Genomic DNA, 17,151 nt, shown 5'->3' on the forward strand with positions numbered 1-17,151 from the left:
TAAAAAAGGTCTAGTAATGTGTCTCAGTAGAAGAATTCTTGACTCTCATGTGTGGTGAGACTAGTACTGGGGAAAAGAAAAAATGGTTCCAACTAGAAAATTTATTTTAGAGTTTTTAGAAATTACAACTTCAAGGCTTTGGGGAAGGGACAAGAAGTCTCCTTTCTGTTTAGGGCTTTAGTATTTAAACCATAGATCTTTAGAAGTAGTGTAAATAAATTATTTGTGAAGAAGCAGTTTGAGTCTTTGTCTACTTATTGCTAACTTGACAGTTTTTCTTTTTGCTTAGATAGTAACAGCTCATTAAACAAATAGTATCTGACTAAGCGTATTTTACTTTTTTCCCCATGTTAAATTGCCCACATGGATTCAAGTACAGTTATAACTTATTTCAATAGCATTACTAAAAGCTGATGAAATCTTGCATTACTCAGATGTTAGTAACTATTCATTTATTTATAATTTGATTCACAAGTATTTTTTCACTGTATTGCCCACTCATACTAAAATTAACTTAAGCCAAACCTACTGTCAGTTTTTGCAACATTTTAAAAACATTTTTAATTGTTTCCCCATCTTATCAGGTACTTCTATCAAGGGATGCACGTTGACACATACCCAGGAAGGAGAAGAAAAGAAGCAGACTTCTAGCACATCAAATACTAGAGGATCAAGACGAAAACCTGCAACAGCAACTCCTACAAGAAGATCTACACGTAATACAAGAGCTGAGACTGTCAGTCAGTCTCAGAGATCCCCAGTATCAAGTAATTCTGGGTGTGATGCCCCAGGTAATAGTAACCCTTCTGTAAGTGTTTCCTCTCCAGCTGAGTCAGAAAAGCAAAGACAAGCTCCAAAACGGAAGCCTGTAAGAAGAGGAAGAAAACCACCTATACTGAAAAAGAAACTCCGGAGTTCTATACCTCCCCCTGAAAAATCATCTTCTAGTGATTCAGTAGAGGAAGAAACAGCAGAATCTGACACACCACCTGTGTTAGAGAAAGAGCAGCAATCAGATGTAGAAAGTAGTGACATTTGTTCTTTGCAGACAGATGTAGAAAATCAGTCTGCTAATTGTTTGAAAAGCTATAGTGAACAAATAGAAGAAAGTGAGGAATGTAGCAAGAATCATGATGTAGAGGAAAAGGAACCTTCGTATTCTGAATCTACTCAAGATCCTCCTGTGCTAGTTGGAGAGGAGGAAGAAAATAAACTTGAGAGTTCAGGTATAGAAGGTAAAGTTTTGTGTTTAGAAAGTGAGCTTTCTAAAGATATTTTTGAAAAAGGAAGTGATCCTTTGGAAAATCAAGTCCAGATATCTGAATCTTCAGAATCAGAGGTAAAGGTAGTTGTAGGTTCAGATCATTCTCCAAATGATCTTCTTAAATGTTCAAGATCTGAAATTGAAATACACCAATCTGTGTCTAGTCTCCATCTAGATGAGAAACTTGAGAATGCAGAGTCAGTGGTTAATAAAGACATAGTAGAAAGTCCTGTAGTAGTAATTATTGATCATAATGATTCTTCAGTAAAAACAGAAGAGATTGTAGTGAACCCAAAGTTAGAATCTTCTGATGGTGAAATTATACAAACAGCAGACAGGAAATCTTTTGAGAGCACAGAGATTCAGTTACTTAGGCATGTTGAAACTGGTGATGCAGTAATAGCTACAACATGTGATACTTCACAAAATGAAAATTCGGGTAGTATTAAAGACTCTGAAAATAATTTATTAAAAAATGACGTTAACACCAAATCAGATAAATCTTTAGAAGAAAATACTGAATCTCTTGTTGAACATCCTACATCTCTAGAATTGCCCAACACACACATAGAACTGATACAGAAACATTTCGGTGAGGATGATAATGAAATGATACCCATGGAGTGTGATTCATTTTGCAGTGACCAAAATGAATCTGAAATTGAATCATCTGTAAATGCTGATACTAAACAATTAAATGAAACTTCTGTGGCACACTCTTCTGAAAATATGCCGTCTTCAGATCCTGTTAATGAAAAGGTTGAAACTGGATCTCAGCCATCTGAAAGCTCATTAGATATAACAGATAAAGCCAAAAAGCCTCGTACTCGGAGATCACGATTTCATTCTCCATCTACTACTTGGTCTCCTAACAAAGACTCTACACAAGAAAAAAAGCGGTCTCAGTCTCCATCTCCCAAAAGAGATACTGGAAAAGAAAGCAGGAAGTCTCGATCACCATCTCCTAAGAAAGAATCTGCTAGAGGACGGAAAAAATCTCGTTCTCAGTCCCCTAAAAAGGATATGACAAAAGAAAGGAGGCATTCTCAGTCTCGGTCTCCAAAAAGAGATAGTGCCAGGGAAGGCAGAAGATCTGAATCACTGTCCCCCAAAAGAGATATTTCTAGAGAGAACCAAAGATCACAGTCAAGAGTGAAAGATTCTTCCTCAAGAGAAAAATCGAGGTCCCGGAGCAGAGAAAGAGAAAATGATAGAGATGGACAGAGGAGAGATCGTGATAGAGAAAGAAGAACTAGATGGTGGTCCAGGTCCAGATCTCGTTCTAGGTCGCCATTACGGTCTAGAACAAAAAGTAAAAGTTCATCATTTGGTAGAAATGAAAGAGATAGCTACTCTCCCCGGTGGAAGGAAAGATGGACAAATGATGGTTGGAGATGTCCACGAGGAAATGATCGGTACAGAAGGAATGACCCAGAGAAGCAGAATGAAAATACTAGAAAAGAAAAAAGTGATATCAGTTCAGATGCTGATGATCCAAATTCTGACAAACATAGAAATGACTGTCCCAGTTGGGTAACCGAAAAAATTAATTCTGGGCCTGATCCAAGGACCAGAAATTCAGAAAAATTGAAAGATTCCCACTGGGAAGAAAATAGAAATGAAAATTCAGGGAATTCTTGGAATAAAAACTTTGGTTCAGGTTGGATGTCTAACCGTGGTAGAGGTAACCGTGGCAGAGGCACTTACAGAGGTAGTTTTGCCTACACAGATCAGAATGAAAATAGGTGGCAAAACCGAAAACCCCTCTCAGGGAATTCAAATAGTTCAGGGAATGATTCTTTCAAGTACATGGAACAGCCACCCTATAAGCGGAAAAATGAACAAGAGTTCTCATTTGATACACCAGCTGATAGATCAGGGTGGACATCTGCTTCTAGTTGGGCTGTGAGAAAGACTCTGCCAGCAGATGTACAAAACTATTATTCACGACGAGGGAGGAATTCTTCAGGTCCACAGTCTGGATGGATGAGACAAGAAGAGGAAACAACTGAACAGGGTAACATATTGTTTACTTGTTGATAGTATTTTACTTGAAGAAAAAGGTTATAAATGTAATACTGGTATGAATTGAAATGATCTTTATTTATAGTTTTTATAATGTTAAGCTGAACCCTAGTTTATAAATCACTTTGCATTATGTGTGTGTGTGTGTGTGTGTATATATATATATATATATATACACACACACACACACACACACATAATATATGTCAGTATTTATTTTTAAACCCCACACAGTCTCCAAATTTTGCTGTTTGCTAGTGTCTTAAATATTTATGTACTGTTTACTACATAGAAGTGTTTGGGAATTAACTTCTATTAACATTTGATTCAAATGTGCACATTTGAATTTTTATTGATCATTATTCTCATACAAATAAGTCATTCTTCTAATTTTTATCTTTCCTTGTGATGGACATGAGAGAAAAAAACAGTTCAAAATATTAAAAATTGATCTTACTTGTAATTTAGTAATCAATTTTTATATAACGTGTTTTAACTAGTAAGCTTCTTGAATTACTGATTCTTTGTTGCTGTTGATGTATGTTATGTGAACTTATGTTTTGGACATTTTCTTTTAATTAGAAAACCATTCTGCATTATTTTAGATATGACAGGATTAAATAATTAGATATTGGTTTTGGTATACTGGAGTCTTTTGCTACTTAATTTTACTGTAATCGTTGGTTCTTTGCTTCTCTGAAGAGATTTGTAACTTGTTTTTTTTTTTTTTCACAAGTTTTTTTTTCTTTTGATAGATTCTAACGTAAAAGACCAAACAAACCAAGAAGTTGATGGTTCTCAGCTACCTATAAATATGATGCAACCACAAATGAACGTAATGCAACAACAAATGAGTGCACACCAGCCTATGAATATCTTCCCATATCCGATGGGTGTTCATGCCCCTTTGATGAACATCCAACGCAATCCATTTAACATTCATCCCCAGCTACCCTTGCATCTCCACACAGGAGTGCCTCTCATGCAGGTAGCTGCTCCTACCAGTGTAACTCAGGGACTGCCACCACCACCACCCCCTCCCCCTCCATCTCAACAAGTCAGCTACATTGCTTCACAGCCAGATGGAAAGCAGTTGCAGGTATGTTTTTAGGAGCTCAAGTTTTATCAACATAAATATTATATATCAACATTATAAATATTTTAGCTCTTGGGGGCAAATATTTAAGGAAGGGCTTCTTGGCATCTAGAAACAATTGTTTATTTCTGGTAAACCTTCATAATCCCTTTTTTTATTTTCCTTTTCAACACTTCTGCCACCAGTCCCTAAGTAGGAAAATTAATTGAACATGCAAGCTGCATGTATGCCATTATTTATATCCAACAGGGTCTTTGTCAGATTAAGAAGACAAATAATGCCAGTTGTGGTGGTGTATGCTTGTAATTCCATTATTCAGGAGGCCTAGGCAGGAGGATTGCAAGTTTGGGGACTATCTCAGTGGTAGTGCTTGCCTAGCATGCACAAGGCCCTAGATTCAATTTCTAGTACTGCCAAGAGGTGGGAAATGAGACCAAATTATGAGTCAAACTAGAATAGAGTAAAAGGTACTTTAAAATGTTTCCCTATTTTAATTGAATTTTTGGTACTGGGTGGTGGAAATTAGTGATTACTGTGATCAGGCTTGTATTACGGTGCTTGGACAAATGCTAGATAAAGCTATTCATTACCAATTAACATCTATGTTTCATTTTCATGAATTCACCATGCTAAAAAGGAAGAAATACCTTTGTGAGAGAAAATCTGAATAATTTTGGATTGTGTTGCTTATAGTTTTATATCTACCTTAGAAATTCTAGAATCATGACAATAAGATTTTGTTGGAAGAGTAGGTAAATGAGATTTTAGAATTGGTTTCTTATTATCATTTTCTGTGAACTCACACTTCAGGCCATTTAACATCAGTCCTTAAGTAGGGGCATTTACTTTAATTAATATTAATTAATATTTAATTAATATTTAATATTTAATTAATATTTCTAAAGAGTCTTGCAGAAAGATACACCTCTTTAAATGCTGTTTTTCTCCTTGCTTATTTATGTTGCTGTGAGAACATTGTAATACACATATATAATTTAAAAGTCATCTTGACATATTTAAATAAGGCACCATTTAAAAATGTTATTCATTTTTCTTGAAACAGCTCTGTATATATAAATGATCTGAAATATGCATTTCTCATATTTTGAATCTTTGTGTTTAAGTACTAAGTTTGAATCATTTTTGTGTTTTTTAATGTTATTTCTAATACATGACTAATAGACTTCTTTCGACTATAAGTAATCCATTAACTGATGATAACTCTTTAAAACAGGGTATTCCTAGTGCTTCTCATGTAGGTAATAACATGAGTACACCAGTCTTGCCTGCTCCGACAGCAGCCCCAGGAAATATGGGAACAGTTCAGGGACCAAGTTCTGGTAATACTTCGTCATCAAGTCACAGCAAAGCCTCTAATGCTGCTGTAAAATTGGCAGAAAGCAAAGTAAGTGTTACAGTGGAAGCCAGCGCAGATAGCTCGAAGACAGACAAGGCAAGTTCAAAGTTGAGAGCAATCTACATAATTCTATATATGATAAAGATGAAAAAAGTATCAGTTTTCTGTTGTACAGTGGTGAAGGGAAACTATTATTAGTAGTCTTAAATTCCATTATTATTTAAAGGGTTCTATCTAGATGTGTTGATGCTCAGTGAATTACTGGTAATATTACATAATTATTTTTAATCAATATTTGACACATGTTATTTACTGTTTTGTATTTGTCATACTAATATTTTAAGAATTTTTTTGTAAAAATGTTGGTGTGTGGTGTTTTCAATTTTATATTTTTAAAGAAATTTTTGAAAGTATGTGATTGGTAGCTAATAATTATACATTTTCTTCTCATCAGAAATTGCAAATTCAAGAAAAAGCAGCACAAGAGGTTAAATTGGCTATTAAACCATTTTACCAAAATAAAGATATCACCAAGGAAGAATATAAAGAGATTGTACGGAAAGCAGTAGATAAAGTAAGTTATAGCTTTAGTGATGTTCTGGGCATACTGTTTTGAACCACCTCTATTTTAATAGAGGAATGTTTAAATTTAATTAATAAAAGCTAGCTCCTACTAATTCTTGTCTGCTTTTTTACCTTTTGAATAAGTTCATGTGAGAGATGCAACATGAAAATTACTATCTCTTTGGGGGTTATTTATTTTCACAAAACTTTCCATTTTGCTTTAATCCCTTTAAGCATGAAAAAAGTTTTCCCCCCCTTTTCTCTTAGGTTTGTCATAGTAAGAGTGGAGAAGTAAATTCTACTAAAGTGGCAAATCTGGTAAAAGCCTATGTAGACAAATACAAATATTCACGGAAGGGGAGCCAAAAGAAAACTCTGGAGGAACCTGTGTCTACTGAAAAAAACATAGGCTGAAATGGGGAGCGCTATAAAGGACATTATCAAGATATCTGCAAAGTGCAATTTCAACATGTACCATTAACTGAAAATCATACATAACTGTGACTGAAATTTGGTTTTGATAAAATTATTTTTTTTAATGTAGGATATAATGTTTTGTTCTAAATAAATATAGTTCTGCACTGCAACTTATATATCCAACCCCCCAAACCCAAATAAAGCAAATTCAAGGGAGAGGAAAGGGTTTAAAGAATGTGCATTTTTATTAGGATTGTGTTATAGTGTGGATACTGGAAGATGTACAGTTTTTTGATTAGAATAATGGAGTGCATAATTTAGAAATTTCTAAGTGCACTGGTTTTGGAAGATATATATATATATATAATACATTTATTCTGTCAGACTAAAAAATAAAATATGATCTTTATGACTTTCCCCCTTACTTATAGAAAGTTAAATAATGTATTACCATGAAAAATATTTCTAATATTAAACAGAACATACCAATTGCAGGGTTCCTAATGTGTATTTTTAAAGCACATATCTGAATAAATTGCTTAGATAGAAACAAATTATCACATACGTAAAATTTAGTGTTCAAAACTTTGAGACACTCTTTATCTGTTGTATCACCAAATAAAGGTTATGCTGCTTGTTTTTCTTTTGTGCCTTTTTTCTTCTCCAGTTGAGATAAAGCAGTTTGATTTGTTAGGTACAACTTTGGCAGTTCCAAGTCTTTGTTGAATTTAGAAGACCAATTTGAAAAACGTGTTGATTTTATAGAAATTATGTTTCTTCATAATATCTTCTACTCATCAGAGATGATAAATTATTTGTGCCAACTGGAGAATTGCTGTTAAGTGGTGACTCCCTCCCCCTTCTTTGGGACAGAGGTAGAATTATAAAATTCACTTGCTAGCTTCAGGTTGTGCTCATTTGTCTAATCACTGATAAAATTCTTTTCACATTTAAGAAATCCTCAAATGCTTTATAGTGAATGAAGTGTTGATTTATTAGGTGATCATATAATGGCTATTAGCCATGTTGCAAAATTGTAAACATTGAAACCTGTGTTTGAAGATGAAGAGGCAATGAAGCAATGGAGTTTTGATTAGCCTTTCAGGGACTAGTAATTTTGTAACTCTTTTTTTAAAGTACTAGATTATGTTAATTTTTTTAAAAAGGTAAGTTTAAAATGTTTATAATGCCATTATTTTAATTGGCATCTTGAAAGAAAAAATGGCTTCTTTCTGTGATAAACTGTCTTTCATTCCAGTAACAATTTTCAGTAGATACCAGATATTTGGGAAATAGGTTAGTGGACCCAAGGTAAATGTATGCCTCTAGTGAGACCTTTTACTAGCTAAACTAGTGAGAGCAATACTCTGTAGAACTGTGTTTTTCTAAAGTAAAGATGATCTGTTTCTCAGTTTTTTGTGCATAATACTTTCCTGGTGCTAGCTTTGATAGGCAAAATATTTTGAAATGTTGGCCCTCATAGTGATTGTGCTAGTTAGTAATACGTTTTGTTAGGTTATGATTGTAATCCTAAAAATATTTCCAAGCAGTTTTCGATCTTCATTCTACATTTCTGGGCATTTGTAATATAGTATTTTAATTACATATATATTTTTAATTCAAGTTTGTGTTTAGATTACGATGGGGAAAGAAGTTTAGAAGTATTTCTTCTAATTAAAATATTAAGACAGTTTCAAATATCAATGCACACCTCCTCAGTTTCAGTTTAGAACTTTGTCAAACAATGGTGTGATCTTGTAACTGAGTTCACACTGAAAATTTTGTGGCAAATTGCTGTGCCTGAGCTGGTTAAGTCATGCAATGCGTGCTTTCCCTGCATTTTATCTCAGTGACATTTGGGGATTGGGTTACATTTTATAATTTGCTTTATACCATTGGACTTTTGCAGACAAGTAAAATGAAGTTTTGAAGAAAGATTTGGGTGATGTGGGGAAAAGCTAAAGCCTCATACCTTTGGTGGAATTCTCATGAGGTATTTCCACCATTCTTGAAAATAATTCGTGTGTGTTCCAAATCTGGTTGGGGCACTGATTGACTGCATTTAAAATAAGGAAGAATGTTACTGGATGAGAATTTAAACTTAAAATTTTGAAATGTTTTAAGATTGAATTAGAAAATGTGTGCTGTGTGTTAAAAGATACACATTTCTTGAACATTTCCCATTATTTTTTTTCAGAAATTCACATTAATTTTGCATGTGCACAGGCTTAATAAAAGACAGTTTATGGGGTTATAGATTCCTTTTTTTGTTTGTGTTTTAAAAATCAAGATTATTGTTGTCTTGACTTTTGGGACCTTGGTCCCTGTTACTTAGAGTCAGAGTGACTGATGTTTTAGGCTATAGAGATGCCTAGAATTTTGAGACTAATAGTAGTTATTCATTATTTTAACATTCCAAAAGTTTTGTGATTTTGTTGTTGTTCTGGTATTACCACATTTTCTCCATTACCTTCCTTTAAATAGCCACACTGTGTACTGCTTGAATGTTCCATCTAAAAGATGTTGCTTCAGAAGCACAGTGTTTGCCCCAGGGTCTGAAACATTGTAGTACGAGGTTGGAGTGCTGTCTGCCGAAACAATACTCTTTAACAAATATGTAGTGTGTAATATTTTCTAATAAATTCTTTTGATAAACAAAGTAGTGTCTTTACCATTTTATTAAGTTTCCTGGGAAATGATTACTTTATTATAGCTCTTTTCCAGCCATGTATTGAAGAATTTCTTGTATTTATATCAGAGTCACTAGCATCATGGCTACATCAATGTGCACGCTCCTAAAGCATTAGAGTTAGCTGTGAACATCCATTTTAATAGAATTTTTTTTCTAATTGCATAGTCATTGTAGGAAATTAGAAAGCTATTAGTAAATTTGTAAAAGAGACTGAAAAACAAAAGGAGAAAAATCACCTTAGCCAAAGGTAGCAATTTTTAATGTTGATAATTTTGCATCTGTGTTGTGACCTATCCTTTTCAGTTAATGATATATTGAGAATTTGGATAAGAATTACTCTACAAGGTGACTTTTAATGGTGATATAGTTTTCTATTAAACAGACACACACACACACAGACACACACGCACACACACACTTTTTCCTTCTCTACTGGGAGTTGAACCCAGGGGTTCTCTACCACCGATCTATATCCTAAGCACTTTGAGACAAGAGTCTCATCAAGATGCCCAGACTGGCTTCAAATTGTGATCCTTCTGCTTCAACCTCCCCAGTAGCTGGGATTGCAGTTGGGCACCATGGCACCACACCTGGCCTATATAGATATACTTTTTTTTTTTTTGGTATTGGGAATTGAACCAGGGGTACTTAACTAGTGAGCCACATCCCCCAACCTTTTTACAATATTTTATTTAGAGACAGGGTCTGCCTGTATTGCTTAGTAGTTCGCTAAGTTACTGAGGTTGGCTTTGAACTCATGATCCTCCTTCAGCCACCCCAGCTGCTTGAATTATAGGCATGTACCACTGCACCTGGCTAGATGTACTCTTAAGACAATCCTCTAATACAAAGATATTTATAGATAAATTTTGTACCCATTTCAGATTGTTATCTTGGAATTGTTATCCTAGAATTACAAAGTGTTGGTCATTTTCCCATAAAAAATTAAAAGTAATTATGTACACATTTGTTGTATAATTCTTACTCTTCAGTGCATTTACAAAAATGTTTTTAAGGTTGTAGGAAAAGAGGTTTTAAGGATCTTTCCCCCAGCATATGAATTATATTCTAAATTGTTCTCCATCTCCAGTCTCTCACGAAGTAAAAGCCAGCCTTGGTAACTTAGTGAGGTACTAAGCAACTTAGGGAGACCCTGTCTCTAAAATAAAATATTGTAAAAAGGGCGGGGGATGTGGCTCACTGGTTAAGTACCCCTGGTTTCAATCCCCGATACCCCCCTCAAAAACAAAAACAAAAATATCTGTATAGGCCAGGCATGGTGCCATGGTACCCACATGCAATCCCAGCTACTGAGTAGGTTGAGGCAGAATGATCACAGTTTGAAGTCAGTCTGGGCATCTTAATGAAACTCTTGTCTCAAAGTGCTTAGGATACAGATCAGTGGTAGAGAACCCCTGGGTTCAACCCCCAGTAGAGGGGGGAAAATTGTGTGTGTGTTTAATAGAAAACTATACCACCATTAAAAGCCAGAGTAATTCTTGTCCAAATTCTCAATATATCATATTGATGGTATATTCTATCAGTACATACAAATGTGCCCCTTCTGTCTAGTGATTGTCATGCTCCTGTGTTAATGTGACATTTATATGTAGGTTTTGGCTGTTAAAAACAAAGCTTATGTTATGTGACTTATTTGTTTAACCTGTTTTGTATACTAGTAGGTTACATTGAATTGCAGATATACACATTTTAAATTGCTGTCTAAAGGGAATATATTGCTTTATAGTCCTACCATGGGTTCAATACTTCATCTACCTGTGCTTATATTCTATCTTTAATTCCACCTCTGATTTTGGTGCTGAGCATATTAAGATTAGTTTTTGTTCAGAATGTCTTAGTGAACATTCAGTTCATCAAACATTGCCCACATACTATGTGGCAGTTCTTTGATGTTCATATGTATTGTCAAGTTTGATCTTGACCATAATGTTCTAAGGAAAATTATAATTAATAATCCATTTAATGAATTTTCAGTATGTGCCAGTCACTGTGAAACATTTCATTTTGTATACCTCTGTAAATAAAGCCATTTCTAGTTATTATCTTTGAGAAGATTTGATATGCATAAAGGATTAATATTTATCTAGTTACAAGGCTAAGATTCAGAGCCAAGATTTAAATCTAGGATTGGTAGATATCAAAATCCATGCCTGTCTATGGGTATGCTACATTGAGTTCACATGTACACTAATGTAGTAACACATGGGAGTTAACCACTGATAAGTAGGGAATAAAGTAGAAGATGTGATTCACTTTGCATGGGGGAGGGAGGTTTATTGGGTCTAACTATGCCCTTTTTTCTGCACTTCCCAACCTTTATTTCCTGTTGTACTGGAGATCAAATCTAGGGATTCCTTGCCAGTGCTAGATAAGTGCCCTGGCATTGAGTCATGCCCCCAGTACCATTTTTTTGACTTATTTTTTAAAACATTTTTTTTAGTTGTTAGTGGACATTTATTAATATTCAGTGCCAAGAATGCCTCAACACATGCTAAATAAGTGCTCTACCCCTGAGCCACAACTCTAGCCCCCATTTTTTTTTTACTATAAATAGCACCCCTACTATTTACTATCTTGGAGGTATTAAACCTTTAATATTGAAGTCATCTTAAATGAATTCTTTGTCTTTTTCATCTGTTACCATTCTCTTATGTTCCTTTGTACCAAAATCTAACTCCTTTAAGTTCCCTGTCTTGTTTTCATTTTCATCTTTCAGTGGTCTTAACTATTAGATACCAAAGAGTAATCATCCAGTAGCACAGTTTAGGTTATGCTATTCTACATTTATTCAATAGAGGATGTATGCTACACACTAGAGAATAAGCAAAATCACCTACATTCATGGAGCTATATGCTATTGTGGAAAGAAAAAAAAACAGATATAACTGATACGAGTACAGAAGGGAGGGCTATGAGGTGTTCAAAGTGTCCAGTGTAATAAGACATAAGTGTGATCTGGGAGAATTCCTGAAAGAGATGACACTCCAGCTAAGAACTAAAAAGTAATTAGTCAAAGAGAAAAAATGAGGTGGTAGAGGAAAAAGGAGGTGCAAAAGTTCCCAGCCAGAAGTAGCACAGCAACTTTAAGCTTACAATGGCAGGAATGAAGATTTGTAGTTTTAGGCAACATTATGCAAAGAAAAGCTAAGCAATAGATATTTGACATCAGATTTGCATTTTGAAATGATTGCTCACGAATTGGATGTTGTGGCATGTGTCTATAATCCCAGCTTATTTGGAGGAAGTTTGAGAGGCCGGCCTGAGCAATTTAGTGAGACCCTATCTCAGAGAAAAAAAAGAAAGAAAATAACTAGGGATGTAGCTCAGTGATAAGGTACTCCAGAGTTCAATCCCCAGTATGCTGCCTCAACCAAAAAGGGTTGTTCAACCTCCCAGAGTTTTACATTTTATCCAGTTGATACAGTGTCATGATCAATCACTACTGATGGACATACAAATTCGTATTTTTCTGAAAGGCAGTTTAAAAATAAAAGAGTCTTAGAAGGGTCATATACTCTTTCCATGATTTAAAACATGATCCACATTTTTATTCCTTTCTAATATTAGTGGAGAGTTGGAGAAAGGTTAAGATAAGCTGGTGCGTTCATATGGAAATATTTTGCAGCAAAGTATTTGCAGGAGAAAAATGAGAGGACGATGCTCCTGGAACATAAATGGGGGGGGGGGGAAGGCACAAACAATATACAGTATCTTTTTTTTTTTTTTTAAAGAAAATTAACCATAAAATATAGATTATCACTAGAGGACTTTATTTGGGTAATAGAGGATATTCCCTCCTAGGCTGTTCTTTGGCTTCCAAATTTCCTAGAAGTTAGCAAAAGTATAATTTAAAAAATTTCCAAATTGCAAGCTTTGTTGTTGAGGTTCTGAAGGTAGGAGAAAAGGGCTGTAACTTTGCTGTGGGTTGGGGAGCTGGCATGCTCCTTACATTTAGCTCTCCAGGGAGGAGCTTGGCCTCTTCTGACAGCTGATACACGCACCCACTGGCTTTGTAAGTGGGAGAAACCAGTTATAAGGAAGTAGCCTTCCCAAACCATAACTAGCTTGAGAATCATACTCTGTACTGTGAGGACCAGAGAAGAAAAATCCATGGTCTGGTAGTAAGTAGGGGAATCTTAGCTTTAAAGCTCCCAGAGAACCTGGGACTCAGCTCCAAGTGTTTTCTCTGAGCCAGTTGCTTATGAAAGGGCACTGCTTACCTACATTGTAGGGTTGCTGTGAGGATTGTGATGTTGCATGTGTCTTGAAATATCCTCTATATTAACCTCCTACCTACCCAGTGAGGACTGCTTGTCTCAATATCGCCTCTTGAACATGATGAAAATGCAACTTACTTGACCAGTGGTTTGCACTCTAGTTACATATTTAGGGTCATTTAGAGAGCTTTTAAAAAGGCAGCATACAGGCACCCTCCAGTTTTATCTAGGAATGGGATACTTTAAAACCTCCCTGGGTAGTCTAATATGCCACCATGGAGCAAATCACTAATTTTTTAAGATTCCGTGCAGAACACAGCTGTTATGTTAGAATAACATCAATTAATTAGATCACAACTTCTCTTAAAATTATTTGGATTATGTCCCTGCTCTCAGAAGTAGCAACAGCACCTGATAGTTTGCATACACACTCCTTTTTAACCTTGTTTTCTACTAGTTTTTCTGGCTTTAGATGCCTGCCATTAAGCACTGACTAGATGGCAAACAACAAATCTGTAGAGAGGCAAGATGTCAAATTTTTCCAGGGTGCTCAGTTGTTGATGGTACAAATTCTTGTAGGAACCTAGATGTTCACATAAGTAGGATGTGTATGTTTAATTCTAGTTTATTTACGCACTTGCCTAACAGAGTTATAGCTTCTAAAATTATCATTGTAGCATTGTTTTTTCCCTATATCATACCTGGAAATTTTTTCCTACTCTTTAGTAGACAGTAGCATGTTGTCTTTTGCTCTAGCAAGTGTGTCGCTACTTAGAACCAGAGGCTAACACTGAGTGCTGTGTGCCAGGCATTTTATTTTTAAAACCTCCCTTCATTTTCCTAAGAACCCTGAAAGAGAAATCCTGATAGTAACCTCATTATTGAACTGAAAAAGGAAGTTACTTCACAAGATCACTCCATTGTGATAGAATCAGATCTCACAATTGGGCCTGAGTCCAAAGCTTGTGCTCTCTGCCCTCTCAGGATACTCAGCTGATCATCTGCTCTTCCTGGTTATAATTCCTTAGGTTTATGAAGTACTCAGGTCCAAACACTTAATTCTTTCTCCCTCAACTCACTTAGTATCTTGAGCACTGGAAATGATATCCCTATTTCTGTCTCCATTGTCCCTCTCCATAACTGAGTCAAGTAATAATTACTCAGGTGGCTGCCTTATTCATAGTCTGTTCTTCCAGTTAATCTCCAGACATATTTACTAAATGAATAGTTAATTCAAGTAAAGTTAAGTCATGAATCCCTGTATGCCAAGTTGTTAAACTAGAGCAGAACTCCTTCAAGCAAAATCTTAACTGCAGCAGTTAAAGAATGGGTCTGCTCAGCTGAAGGTGAGGACTGCATACCTTCCCTGTTTAATTTGACCTCTTTTGAGGTACCTCTGGATGATATCAAGATCCATTTTGGACCGTTTGTATCAATGACTTAGATCCTACTTTGTGGCAATATCTTTAATAATAAGATAAAATTGCACTGCTAAGTGAATGCCCAACAGAAACAAATATGCCCAATTGCAGCAAGAGAGAAGCACAATGTCCACAGCATGATTTGTAATAGCTCCAAAATGTTAACAACCTAAATGGCATTAAATGTTGGAATACTACTCAGCAATGAAAATAAAGGGAATTGGCTACTTCCAAGAGTATTGGTCTCACATCCAAGCAGAGTGAAGACATGACATACAATCCAGTACTTTATTTCAAAGCTCAAAATTTGACAATTTAAACTAATGATAGCATTTAGAGATGTTTTCTTAGGAAGTAAAAAAAGAAAGGAAGTGACTGAGGGGTAGTGGTTAAAATTGGGATGGGACATAAGAGGCAGAAAGGGGGGAGGTGTCAGTTAATTTCTTCACCCGAGCAATCGCTCCAATAGGGGTTTGCTATACAATAGTCTCTATGTTATGCCATTATGTGTGTTGCATTTCACAATTTAAAATTTAAAAAATATCTGGGTTAGAGATTAACCCAAAGTCATTTATTGTTTTAGATTTGTGATTGTCATATCTACCATTCTTCATCCCTTCTCAGTTCAGTCCCAGTGAGCGAAAGAAAAGCAGTCTGAAATTTTGGGGGAAAAAAGTCCCCATTGAAAGAATATGCATCGCATAAAATGTGCTTCTGTTTGGAACGGGAAGTAAAGTCAAGCAACAAATATGTGAGTGTCTGTTTGCATGAAAGTGGTTATTTTGTGTACACTTAAAATAGTGCTTTCTGTATTCAGTTGCACCACTTTCAGATCCCTTCCTTTTCTCAGTGTTATTCTTTAAAGAAACCATACTGATTTTTCACCCAAATGAGAAAGGTTTTTGTTTGTTTTTAATTCAAAATTGCCTGTACCAGGCAACTAATTGCCCTATAGTGAATTTGTTGGATAGATCAACCTGAAAAGTAGTGTTTTCTTTCACAGTTTAGCTGTAAATGGGGCATCGTTTCTGATAATTCAAATCACTAAGTCTTCTCTAAAATACTAAATGATTTTTCCCAGTTTTGAGAAGCACTAATGTACAAATACAGGGATTCTGAAATCCCTTAGCCAAACATGTTGGTTAAGCCTATTAAATCAACTTGTCTCACTCTGTGATTCCCTGAAATTGTCGAGTTGTGGGGACAATTTTTTGTGTTAATTTATAGCTTTATAGTTAATTAACCCCTGCAGTAGTCAATCTATAACCTTCTTTCTGAACAAGACCTCTCCAAACTCAAACTCTCAAGTCTCTCAGTAAATAAGACATTTCTTCTTCACTAAATCCTTTCTAATTTCTTCATCAAGCACATGAGTCTTAGACAGTTAAACTCACAGAACACTTTTTCTTATGGTACTTGTTTTACCTTTTAGCTTTAGTAATATTTGTGAATTTGTCCTAACTTCAAAGCAGAAACTTGAACAGTGGTCATCTAGTAGTAAAATTATGATTGTGTAACCTGGTCACAAAAGATACTTTTTAGAAGGCAGATTATCTTTTGAATAAATAATCCAATATGATTTTATTGCAGACTGAAGTTCACAGGATCCAGGACTAGACTTTAATGATCACCTTTTTCTCTATTAAATATGCTCTTCTTATCAAAAGGCAGTAAAAAGAAATGAGGCTGCACAAATGCAGCAGAAATTATAGATATCAATGCAGTAGAGAAGGTTGAAAAACTGGATGTAATGGTATTAGAATGTAGTGCTGTCTTTGTTTTGCTGCCTTGGAAAGAGGGTAGTATGCCTGTAAAAATTCTAGGTAACTCAGAGACTGTTTTATTGGACAAGATTTAAGCAGTATGATAGTGATGTTAAAATTTCCCTAGGATACATACTGGTTTTTTAAAGTTTTTTTTTTTAACTTGTTTATAACTTATTATATGGTAAAAATAATCCAAATGGAAAATGGCAGGTACCCTGTGTGTTTATCTTGTAGTTCCATTCTTGGTCCTTAGAAGCAACTTCTACTAGGAGCTTTAATGATTATGTCATGGTTTGTTGCTATTCGGTGTT

The 17,151-nt window shown here is 35.2% G+C and overlaps 1 protein-coding gene across 4 annotated transcripts in view; it reads left to right on the top strand.

Annotated features, from left to right (window-relative positions):
* Positions 1–9,382, top strand: part of Scaf11 (SR-related CTD associated factor 11) — a 76,070-nt gene extending 66,688 nt beyond the window's left edge. For 2 of the 4 annotated variants that reach the window (XM_027934077.3, XM_071609941.1), the window contains exons 11-15: positions 585–3,281; positions 4,045–4,388; positions 5,620–5,838; positions 6,197–6,316; positions 6,574–9,382. In XM_027934077.3, coding sequence (XP_027789878.2) covers positions 585–3,281; positions 4,045–4,388; positions 5,620–5,838; positions 6,197–6,316; positions 6,574–6,720 — 3,527 coding nt within the window. In that variant the 3' untranslated portion in view covers positions 6,721–9,382. The remainder of the gene's footprint in view (positions 1–584; positions 3,282–4,044; positions 4,389–5,619; positions 5,839–6,196; positions 6,317–6,573) is intronic. The other 2 variants (XM_071609942.1, XM_071609943.1) reach the window with 2 other exon arrangements.
* The last annotated feature ends 7,769 nt before the right edge of the window (positions 9,383–17,151 follow it).

The sequence above is a fragment of the Marmota flaviventris genome, chromosome 3, assembly GCF_047511675.1.
Source record: "Marmota flaviventris isolate mMarFla1 chromosome 3, mMarFla1.hap1, whole genome shotgun sequence".
Taxonomy (NCBI): Eukaryota; Metazoa; Chordata; class Mammalia; order Rodentia; family Sciuridae; genus Marmota; species Marmota flaviventris.